The 12,485-nt window shown below is 43.9% G+C and overlaps 1 protein-coding gene across 1 annotated transcript; it reads left to right on the forward strand.

Annotated features, from left to right (window-relative positions):
• Positions 1–901: 901 nt before the first annotated feature.
• Positions 902–2,422, forward strand: amigo1 (adhesion molecule with Ig-like domain 1; the record flags this gene model as incomplete). Its single annotated transcript, XM_084333473.1, has 1 exon — positions 902–2,422. The coding sequence occupies one exon, from the start codon at positions 902–904 to the stop codon at positions 2,420–2,422; it is 1,521 nt and encodes a 506-aa protein (XP_084189599.1).
• Between the last annotated feature and the right edge of the window lie 10,063 nt (positions 2,423–12,485).

Here is a 12,485-nt window from a genome sequence, read left to right on the forward strand (position 1 = left end):
CAGAAGACTTACTGTAAGTGACTATCTGCGTGATGCAAAACTGTAAAACACGCAGTGGCTATTTTGATTCAATCGAAGACTGCTGCATCCCGTCTGAAGGTAGGTGGTTCTCTTGTTGCCTTCTCCATCACTTAGCTTGCGTTTATACGAATTCATTGTTTGTTTTGGAAACGAATGGTGCAATGCAACATTTACAAAGCTCTTCCAGAAATGAATAAGATCTTCAAAGAAAGGTAGCCTACATGTAGAAATTATTTCATGATCTGTAAACATTAGATACGATTTATATTTATTCTCTGCTCTGAGTTTGTTGTTTTGTGTATGAAAGAGAGAGGAGTGGTTGCATATTTTAGAGAGTGAATGCTCAAGGGTAAGGGCAGCGTGTATGATTGTGTTTGTGATTGCATGGTTTGCATGAGATGGCTAGTGGTAAATACGGGAATGTTTGTGTGTGTGTGTGTGTGTGTGTGTGTGTGTGTGTGTGTGTGTGTGTGCGTGCGTGCATGCATGCGTGTGTGTGTGTAGGCCTGAGAGAGATGGGGAGAGAGACAAAATAAAGATTACATGTCTTGGAATAGGAATGCACAAGGCCATGTGTGTGTGTATGTGTGTGTGTGCATGCTTGTGTGTGTGCGCGTGCGTGTATGCACTCAAGGAAACTATCAAATACTCTTGTATAGTTCCCTTGCTTACACTATGGATGTTTCAGACATTGTAACCATGACGATATTCACTTCTGTCCAATAGCCATGTTTATTCCCTACAACAGTCACCCACGTTTGCTTCTTTCCTTTACAGCCTTCAATTAGCCATGCCTGGGCTTGCCCCAGCTGCTGCTCCATGCTGCTTTCTGAGAGGACGATAATAGAAGACTTCTGCTGGAATTAGACCACCTGCTAGCATGTTGCTGCCGCCCACCAGAGCAGGCCTGTTGGAACCCTCACCCCGTCTGAGTTGCCATGTGAGATGGGCACTCTCCCTCTCCCTGGCTCTGCTCTGGCTGACAGAGGCAGCGGGGAGCGCCTTAAACTGCCATAAGACCTGCATCTGCGCCTCCAACATAGTGAGCTGCTCCAAGATGAATCTGACCACAGTCCCCATAGGGCTTCCCCTCTACACCGCTGTGCTGGACCTCAGCTATAACGACATCACACGACTGCGTGCCGAGTGGACCCCGGTCAAGCTGTTGAAGCTCCATAACCTCCTGCTCAGCCATAACGGCCTCCACTTCCTTTCCACGGAGGCTTTCTTACATGTCAAGCACCTGCGCTACCTGGACCTGTCCTCCAACATCCTGCGGCAGTTGGATGAGTTCATCTTTGAGCCTTTGGTTGACCTGGAGGTCCTCCTGCTCTACAACAACCACATCTCCCAGATCGACCGCTCGGCCTTTGTAGGCGTGGTCAACATGCAGAAGCTCTACCTGAGCCAGAACCAGATCTCCCGCTTCCCCTTGGAGCTGGTCAAGGACAAGTCTCGCATGGAGAAGCTCAACCTTCTGGATGTGTCGTCCAACAAGATCAAGCACCTGCCAATTTATGAGCTCCAGGTGTTGCCTGCCTGGATCAAGAATGGCCTCTACTTCCACAACAACCCCCTGCTGTGTGAGTGTGAGCTCTACAGCCTCCTGGCCCACTGGCATATTCGCAAGTTCAACTCCGCCCTGGACTTTAAGGATGACTACAAATGTGTCTTACCTGGCCCTCAAAAAACCCAAGTGGGTGTTTTTGAACTCAATGGTGAATATATGAACTGTAGCACATTCAAGGAGGCGGACGAAGAGGCATTCCTGGAGCAGAAGTTGATCCTTGGCTGTGACACCAAGCATAGGTACACGTCAAAGACCTGGGTGTCACCCGGCAACGTTGTGGTGACGCCAGGAAGCAACCAGACCGCTAAGGTCTTATCAGATGGCAGTCTCCAGATCAATCCGGTGAGGTCAGAGGACTCGGGAACCTACACTTGCTTCGCAGTGAGCGAGGCCCTCAATGAGACACTCTACGTGGTGTTGAAAGTCCACAACTTCACCATGGACGGGGGCAGCGAGACACTGAACACAGCCTACACCACGCTGGTGGGTTGCCTGGCGAGCGTGGTACTGGTGCTCATCTACCTGTACCTGACACCGTGTCGCTGCTTCTGCTGCCCCAGCAAGGGCAAGACCCACGGGGAGGACAGCATCCACTCCTCCATGCTCAGCGTGACCCCCACCCATGAGGACCCAGAGCTAAAGGCCGGGCTCAACAGGCACGTGGCCTTCATAGACCCCAAGGACCTGCAGGGTCAGAACGGCAAGCTCAATCCCAATGGGGGTGACGGTGACCTGGATGAGGAGGCCGGCTCTCTGGGGAAGGGAAAGAGGAAGAAGTCGGTTGCGGAGTCCATCAGCTCTGTCTTCTCAGACACCCCCATGGTGGTCTGAGACAAGACGGGGCGAATGGACAGATGCCACGTGATTGGATGTATGCGGTGACAATGTGAGCCATGTTGCTAGTAAACCTAAAATGTTTGACTCCTTGAGGGTCAAAAGTTGAGAACAGAGGAAGAACAAAACAAAAACAAACGTTGACCGTTCCTCACCCTTGACATTAAGGGACCTAAAGGGAGAATTAAAATGAACTGCCTTGTCGTCGACAAGGACAATAAACAGGACCTTTTCCAGCATTTTAATCTGTAGCACTTAAATATAAATACTGTGAAAGCCAAGCAGTGTCAGTGGAACAGTGGAAAGTAGTCTCATGAGTGTAAACGGTATAGGTCGTATCGCTGGATATCTGTACTCAGGAAGTGATGGGGTAGATGGATAGTAGAGTAGGGGTGGGGGGGGGGGGGGGGGGCATGTTAAGAGGCACGGTTTGAAATTAGATTTTAAAAAGAAAATAGTTCATACATATATACAAACCATGAGCATGAGACACGTCGACTCATAATTCTATTTATTGTTACTAGGACTAGTCTAGACTATTTGGTAGACTTCAGAGAGAGTAAGTACCGGTATACTATTTCCCCCTCCTCTGCCCACACAGATAGGCAGACAAATTAGACGGACAGACCACTATCAACAAGGTTATGAATAGTCATCATTATCCATGAGTCATCTGTAGAAAAGACATATAATAAACAGACATATCAGGCACCAGACTGAGTGGGCCTGTGTGAGTGGGATACAGTATACAGGAAGCGTGGATACAGTATACAGGAAGCGTGGATCTCCCCGGCCAGAGATTTTGTTATCTATAGATAGCGGTAGCTCTATTATCCATAATCAGAGAACAGGTCGTGTTCATGCATCACACTTTATGCTTATTCAGAGTCACACTCAATTTAAGATAGGTCAGCTGATACCAGATCAGATCACCCTCTCGCATTTCCTCCTTTATCACAGCCACAATGATAAAAGGAGGAGAGAGTTCTATAGGGATACAATTACACAGACCTCCGGTATCGAATAGCTAACCAATGCAAAGGAGATCATTGTTTATAATGAATTATTGATCAAATTTGTTCGGCTTAGTCTTTGTTTTTAACCCGCAGTATAACCCAAAAGACACGTTTGAAGCTTTACACTCAGTAAGAAACGTGGAGGGAATTCAGCAGATACACAGGGATTGCAGGGAGGTGTTGTTGTTTCGACTTATCGTCAACATATTTTGTTCTGTCTGTATACAGGCAGGTGCCATTACAGCTGTCACTTGTCAAACAAGGAAGGCTACGGTAGGCTGCTGTATGTTAGACAGTACAAGTCCCCAGAGGTGTCATTTATTGCATGGTCCGTCTCCTCCTCTCAGTCAACCCAAGGCCATTTGCTTTTCCTACTCATGTTACAAGGAAGTTAAACATCAAGTCAGTGCTAAAGAACCCCCAGATGTGTTTTATCTTCTGTTTTTTTTAAATTAGCACTTTACACAAATATGTGAGATCTTTTTTTATTATTCTATTATTTATTAATAGAAGCCATACGTCTGTGGATATTCCTTAATCACATGCTATGTTGTAGATTTGAAAGTATTCAATTATTCTGCATTTTGCGTGTTCTGAAAGCTGCAGTAGGCAACCTTGGAGGAATTATTAAGAGTGAGTTTACCTGCCCAGCAGAAATTGCGGGAAAAGTGAAAAAGCTCTGCATCACTTTTCAAGTCTATGCCCTGCCAACAAAGTTATTCCACAGACTCCCAGAGGCACCAGCAGCTTTAAGCTAAACATTTTCTCTTTTAAAATAAATCAATATATATTTCCCAGCCTCTGTCCTCATCCTCTATGAGGATGGTGGTCTTAAACATATGATTAGTTATTGATGCAGGGAACTGTTGTTTTTCCCCAATCAGATGTAGTAGCCTACACACATGTGCAAAACCAACTACCGGTCATTTCTATTTATTTATTCATCTTAAAGCAGCTGGTGCCTCCAGGGTTTTGTTGAGTGTACATGCAGGATTGAAAGATTATACAGAGCTTGCTCTATTTCTGCTGGGCAGGTCAACTCATTCTTGCTCATTTCTCAGAAGTTGCCTGCTGCAGCTTTAAGTCTTATGGTAGGTTGAATGTGCTGTATACTGCATTGCACTAGCAGGTAAACATACAGTCAGAACTGGCATATTACATAACCACCCAAGCATCCTCCAGAAGCCGGTGATGAATATGAGACTCTACATTATATGAACCTGACAGGAGATAGCTGCAACATGATTCAAGTGTTCCCAGCTGTCAGCAGGAAACGTCCCTTGTACCACAGCGGAAATCAGTGATAGCATGCCTGCAAGATAAGAACATCCCTTGTAGGTTATTATTTTAAAATTGAATTTGCCGTGCAAATGCTATGTGGGAGAGCCCTCTAATGCCACGCAGGCCGACTTAACCAGGTTTTAAGCGGATAGCTGTCTTGGCATAAACAAAAGGGAGTGATTTCATTATAGCGAGCGGCTTTGTCATGAGAACGACGATGCTACCCATGACTAAATGCTAATTACATCATTTGGCGCACGGGATAAGGGCTTCCTTCTGCGGTCCTGTCTGTCTCTCTGAGCAGGAGGGGATAGGCTGTGCTCATGACTCACGCCGACACAAAAGCCTTTCTCTCTGGCTCCGCTGACAGCCCCAATTTGATCTGGGTTTGTTTACCTTGTTTGTGCATCTTTTTCATTACGAAGGCCACCCTTAGTTAAATTCTAAAGCAAATCAGTCAGCCAGGCAATGAATGTGATGCCCTTTAAGCGCTCTGTAATTTGTTTATTAAGGGAAATGCCCCGAGCCTCCCAGAGAACATTCGTTTTTCTACAGAGTCGTCTTAATTGGAGCATATACGTGAATGAGTTTTCCATGCTGCTAAGATACCCGGTTTCATCTGTGGTTTGAATGCAGAATATGAGCACTTGGGTAGTTATGGAAAATAATTTAGACCCCCAACTTGGCCATTTAAAGCTCTGAACTAAGTGATTTGAAAAAGTATGCATTCTGGGAACTATCGTTTTTTCTTCTTCTCAGTGTTGAAAATAGAACCTTTTCTTGGATTGAATGTATGGTGTGTGTGCACTGCACTTTCTCCACTGTAGGAGAGACGGGGAAGTCACACTCATCAGAGAGGTGTTGTGTAGTGAATCATCCCTCTCACACATAGGAATATAAAGTAGAGAAATACCAGAAGACATGCTTAAAATAAAACAGACATGTATTTCACCTCCACCCATGATTGTAGCTGGGGTTAGATTCTGGTTCAGGTTCCATTTCAGTTTTGGCCTTATGTAAGGCTTCAGTAAATCATATGCGCTTACCCCCCACCGTGCAGAGGGAGTCTTAACGACTCCGTTATCAGTCTAAATCTTAAGACCTGGCTGTTGAAAGCAGCAGAACGTCAACGTCAGACATGTTAAAATATCTAGCTTGTAAAATAAATAAATAATAATACATTTTAAAATATTATCTTGGGCAGAGATAATGGATTTTAATGCAGCATGCCTCTAATTGACCAATCTCCATAGAGTAGCATGGGGTTTGGCCTGCAGTGACCCACACAGTCCATCAGGCTTGAGTCTGCCTCGGGCTAATGGGTGGTCGTCTTCATTGGCCTGTCAGTCCAACTACAAGCTGCAGTTTTGTGTAGGGAATTACTAAGTGCTGTTGGGAAGGATCCTAGCTTAGCGTGGAGAACAAGGTTTTGTAAACTCCAAAGCAAATCTGCCTTCCACAGATCTGTATTAACGCTCACCTTTCCTGTGTTCAATATTGATGAGTTGTGTAGCCTACTGCTATGTTCTACCAGTGTGTACTAACAGTATTCATGTTGATCATTTTGCATTTTGTCTGCGACTGTGGTATTGTCAGTTGTTTCAGTGTTTGCCCCCCCCCCCCTTCCAGTCTTGCTATCTTGTGTTTTTATAAGTAGAGGGGGGGGGGGGTATATACATTTCACTCATCTGAAGACTGAATATGGAACTAGTGAAGACTGCCTTAGAAGAGAACCTTATAATTAATGTCCAGTTCCACGTGAAACGAAAATCATCTGTCGTCAATACCTCAAAAAGGACAGTAATGCTGTATATAGCTGTCAGTGATTTTCAGTCAGTACCTGACTTTGCCCAGAACACCAGCAGAGATCTACATCACAGATAACGCACAGTATAGCATCAGATGGGCTGCTATTGACCATGTTCACACGGCAGCCATTTTGCTCTTATGTCATGCTCAGGTTGGGATTCCTTTATGGAATCTAAACCTGAGCATGACATAAGAGGGTGGAAAGGAATCCACTCTAATAAGAGTGAAATGGCCACCATGTCAATATGGTCAAGGACAAGTTGATTTGATTTGCAAGTGACTGTGGTTACCTCAAGACAAGGAGCGACGTTGTACAACAGATGTCCCACAAAGCATAAATACCAAGTTATGAAAATATTAACTTCTTCTGGCAGGAATAATGTTGTTAATGAAGTTATTCTATGTTCCAGGTGCATAACACTGCTGTCAAATGAAAACCTTGTATCTCCATAGAGAAAGCCATCGAGTACAACCGGCTGATTATCCCATTGGTGCACATGTTTGAAAATACATCACTGTAGGTTTAATTTGGTTAAACGGAAGGTCATGAAACCGTTCCAGCATATGTGAACTTTAATTTAAGTAAAAGCACACACACACACTAAGATTGGTCTTGCAAGGTTTTCACAAAATCAGCTGTGCGAACATGAAATCTTTCAAGTTCTGTGTCCTTTAGATAGATTTTTAAATGTTTGAATACTGGCACACTAGTTATTCCCTCTCCTGCCCCTGTAAAACTATGTTCACAATTATTAGGGACTGTACTCTAATCCCACTGTGGCAAGTATAGAAGTGCAGGTTGAGTCAGCTGGTTTCTGCCATAGAATCTGAAAGGCAATTTAAGTTGAATGGCTTTGCATGGAATGCTAAAGAGCTTCTCTGACTGCAGGAAAAGTGTAACCCAATAGGCGATACTGTAGAGAATACTATGACATATACTTTGATTCAATAAAAGATACGGAGTGTTTTACATCTTGTGTTGTGCCTTCTGTATTTTGCTGCTTCGTCTGAACCCGCGTTCTTTCCTCATGTCAGAGGCCTGTGGTTATTATTAATTTACATAACACAAGAATCTCAAATACACTATTACTAAAATATAATCAAATGAGCACCCAAACCTTTAAATGGGATTAATGATCCCTACACCCTATAGAGAAATACTCCAAGGCAGCAACCTGTAAACCATCGCTAGTCAGTCGGTGGATAGACAAAGACTGGAGACAGTGTGGTGTTGCATGACAGAGCTGAATGCTGATGACATTTGTTTAGTAAGGGATTACACAGGAAACATAACAATGCTCACAATAACAGCTTATTGCAAGATGGTTCACAGATTTACAGGTTATCCACCAGGTCTTAGTTATTGTTTACAGCGGTTAAGCCTTTGAATCAAAGGAATTGTGCACTTTTTCATAAAAGCATGAAACTTCTACCATAGTAAGTTTATACCATGAGGTTTATTTTCAGATGTGGAGGGAAGTCAGATTTGACCTCTGAGGCCCGGGAGAGGTCAAATCCAAGATGGCCACCCAAAATATTCAAAAATTCATAACTTTGGCACACAGTAGAAAAACACTTAAGGTGTAATTTCTGTTGGTGATACCTTTGAGACCAATAGCATTCAAGAAAATAGATTCATGTTAAAGTCAAGGCAAAAACACGTCAAAATATAAATGTTTATAAACATGATTTGATTAACTTATTTGTAGTCTTTGTATTATTCAGCTATTAGTTATTATTTCCTGGGATGTGTGACAAATTGTATTCCTTCCCAGCACATAATTATCACTGTGACCCCATAGACCATTTTCACGGACCCGCTGGAGGAACCAGAATTTCAAGATTTTCACTCAGTTTGAAATTCCCAAGCCCAACAACGTTATTTAGTTGGTGAAACTTTAGTTATGTAGCCTACTTATATACAGTAGTCTACCTTGGCTATCTGAAGTGAATTACATGCCATGATATAACCCACCGGTCATTCTCCCATATGTTCACGACACACACACAGCACCTACTGTCACAACTGTCATTCAACTGTCAATCAACTGACAAGCAGGTAAGAAAGATTTTCCTTTCAGTTGTCCGTATACGTTTTCATGAGTTAGGGTTAGGGTTGACCCTAACCCAGACATCATGGATACCAAAGTAGCCGACACTGTGAGAAGGATCAAGACCCTTGGTGAGGAGCAGTACACCGAGTTTGTGACACAAAGGCTGGAAAAGTGTACAACACCTCTCACACAAACACTTCCAAAGAACAAGTTGCCATTGTTCAGTAGGCCACCGGTCAAAGTCAAGTCAGAAGAGAAGGCACAACTTGCAGCACTGAAAAGTGACTGTGGACTTTTTTCAAGGCTGTACATCTCGTGCCAAACACGAGATGGAGACATCAACCATTTATTTTCCCATGAAAACCAGGCAGCACCCCCAGCTCTATCAACTGGAGGAAAACTTCGGTTTGGGGTTAAAGCAGATCTACTTCGCTGCCTGGAGTCAAATCTGCTGGAAAACAAGAGTGTCCCTGAGTCTGATGCAGTGATTCTAGATGGTGCAGCTGTAGTTCAAATGCTGAATCCAAAAACATCAAGAACATTCCAGGAGTATGGTGAAACAGTGTTTGCACCATACATCTCTGCTCAACTAGAGGTAAGTGCCCGTGTTGACCGTGTCTGGGATGTATACCTGTCTGCCAGCCTGAAATCCTCCACAAGACAGAAGAGGGGAAAAGGCACAAGGAAAAGAGTGGCTCCCCTCACTGTGATGCCCAAGAACTGGAAAGACTTCCTTCGGTGTGATGAAAACAAAACAGAGTTGTTTTCCTTCCTGACACAAGAAGCCGTACATCTGCCTCTAGCACAGGGCAAGGAACTGTACGCAACTAATGGAACTGGAGTCCTCTGCTTCCCTGCTGACTCATTTGTGGCCTGCCTTGCCCCATGTACGCAGGAGGAGTCTGACACTCGGCTTCTTCTGCATGTGGCAGATGCTGTGCAGAAGGGTTGTAGGAAAGTGACCATACGTGTTACAATTCACACGTTTAGACGGCATGGTGGTGTGTAGAACCCAGATGCAGACAAGCAGAGGATAGACAGGAGGCGGAATGCGGTGGTTGCTCTTTCACAATAACGTGCACTTTATTGTGACACACGGGAGCATAATACAAAAAGAAAACACTTTGAAATGGGGAAAATAAAAGAGAGACCGTAGTCTAAAAAAACTAGATAAGCACAATGATAAACAACTAACAAGCACGACACATGGATCTTGCAGACGGCAAGAGTACTCACGTAACAAACGCAACAGTGAAACAGGAAACAGAAGTAATGACCCAGCAAAGGACAGCTGGGTTGACAACACTTAAATACCAGGACTAATTAGAGACAAGAGGATGATTAGTGAAATAACACACAGCTGGGGTAATGACTAAACATGAAACGTAGCAAAGGAAATATACAAAAACATGACAACACCAAACAGCACATAGATACAGACACAAGGAGACCAGTGGCGAATCCTTATGGAAGCCAACGGAAGCCATGCCTCCCTATTAAAATATGAATTAATATCAAATATGAAATATGAAGAAAAAAAAGAATATATATATATATATAATTTTTTTTTAATATAGTTTACATTCTTTTTCATCTGTGCATCTGTGTTATAATTTTTTTTTTTTTTTTTAATGTCTCCCTCTTCTCCTTCTCACTCCCTCTAACACACTGTCAGACTCACTGTGCTCACTGCAGCTATAGAGGAGAGGAGGCAGGGGGTAGGTCTCTTTCTCCAGCCTCAACCATGTGATTCATGTATCTAGAGTCCAAATCCGATCCTAGCCAATCAGATTCGAGCTGACTGCCACACCCTAAAAGTTTAAAACGGGGCTGTGAGAAGAATCCTGAGTGTGGCCTCCCCTCTGCACACCTCCCCTCTGCACTCTGAACATTGTATTAACCCGTGACTGCTCCCACGGGCCGAATATTGCCCCGATCCTCGCGAGATTAAATCCACAGGTACCTCTCGGCGTGCCGAAGCTTTTCCTAAATCACTTCCATCATCGAAAACGAGGGGAAAAGGTCGGCTCGCGACCCTGAAAATGTTGCGTGATTTTAAAAACGCTGTATTAAGTGAGCCTATTATGGGATCCACGCGAGCTTTCTATCGTGGAAACATCTGGGCGTCCCGCAACTTTTACTCATTCACATGTAGCCCCGAAAATGCTTAGAAAAGGAAAACCGAAAGCGTGGAATAAACTCGCCGAAACGGAAAAGTGTCCCACGGGCGCGCCGTGATTCCGATCCGCGTGAAAATATTCACGGCAATAGAGGAGACCGTGGGACACCTTTTTGCAATGAATATGTGTCTCGAATTTGCTCCCACGCGGCACGCAAAATCGTGCAAGGAAAAATCGGACCAAAAATGAACCAATGCTCCAGCAGTATTAATGACCCTGATGTAAACAAGACAAACGTCTTTCTCTGGTCTGCATCCCCTGCCTTATACAATTGTGTGTATTGAGCCGTACTGTATTGTAAGAAAGAAAGTTTGACTGGCCGCCGATCCATACTGTAGTGTACATGGTGACTGCTTGACTTAAAAAAAAATTAATAAAAAATTTATAAAAATATTTAATAATCTTTTTTTTAATAAAATTTTTTGGCTTCCCCTGTTATTTTACCCACGCGACGCCACTGAAGGAGACTAAACTAAATTAGACAATGGGGCACAGTAAAGACAACAGATGAATTGGTGATGACAGACAGGACATTAATAAATAAAAGACAACAAAGATGAATGCACTGAACTAGTCCACCTGGTGGTTGAGAGACGTAGTTCAGGCGTGGGAAATGTCCATGGAGAGATGAGGGTTGTGACGCAGTACCGGGGGGAAAATGTCCATGGACAAATGGGGGTTGTGGAGCAGGACCAGGGGGACCGTTACACATACGCACTGTTGACACAGATGTGGTGGTTTTGGCAGTGTCTTCTTTTAGCAGAATAGCTCCTGATGAACTGTGGGTTTCCTTTGGTGTTGGGTCGAGTTTCCGGTTCATTGCCATTCATCAAATGGTTGCCACAATGACTCCAGTCAAGTGTCTGACTCTCCCTGTCTTTCATGCTTTCACTGGGTGCGACACTGTGTCTGCATTTGCTGGCCAAGGAAAGAAGAGTGCCTGGGAGACTTGGAAGTCTTTCCCAGAGGTCACTGATGCTTTCCAGGAACTCCTGTGCATGCCAAGTGAGGTCAGTGAAGATTCAAGGGTACTTCTGGAACTATTTGTGGTGCTTAGGTATGACCGAACCAGTGAAAGCATGGATGTGAATGACGCCAGGAAACAGCTATTCTCCCAGAAGTCCAGGACATTAGAGAACATCCCTCCAACCCAGGCAGCCCTCATACAGCCAGTATGGAACCAGTCACTGGTCCTGGACCCAGAGATGCCAGAGGCATCTGCCTGGGGCTGGACAAAAGAAACAACTGGGTGGCAGCCACTCTGGACCACTCTCCCTGAAGCAGCAAAGTCTTGCCATGAGCTGGTCCACTGCAACTGCCAGAAAGGGTGCACTGAACGGTGCTCCTGTGTCAAAGCTGCACTTAAGTGTACAGATCTCCGTTTCTGTTCTGGGGACTGTTAAGATTTTAGATCTTTAGTTCTCTGCTTCTCAGTCCCTTGATGGTTTTTGTTTTGTAAAGCGACCTTATGACCAATGAAAGGTTATGTATAAATCAGTAAAAAAATTAAAACATATTAAAAAGTTAAATAATAAATTAGTTTAAATAACTTATGATAATTATGATTATTATTGCCATTATTGTTGTTATAATCATTATTAACATCATTATTACTGTTATTATTTTGGAAATAAACTACCTTTTTGCACTGTTTACCTCCCTTTGTCTGCATACTTTGACCTCCACATTGATCTAAATGCCTTTTCTTGAATGCTATTGG

Source organism: Notolepis coatsorum, assembly GCF_963971535.1.
Source record: "Notolepis coatsorum genome assembly, chromosome: 17".
In the NCBI taxonomy this organism is placed as follows: domain Eukaryota; kingdom Metazoa; phylum Chordata; class Actinopteri; order Aulopiformes; family Paralepididae; genus Notolepis; species Notolepis coatsorum.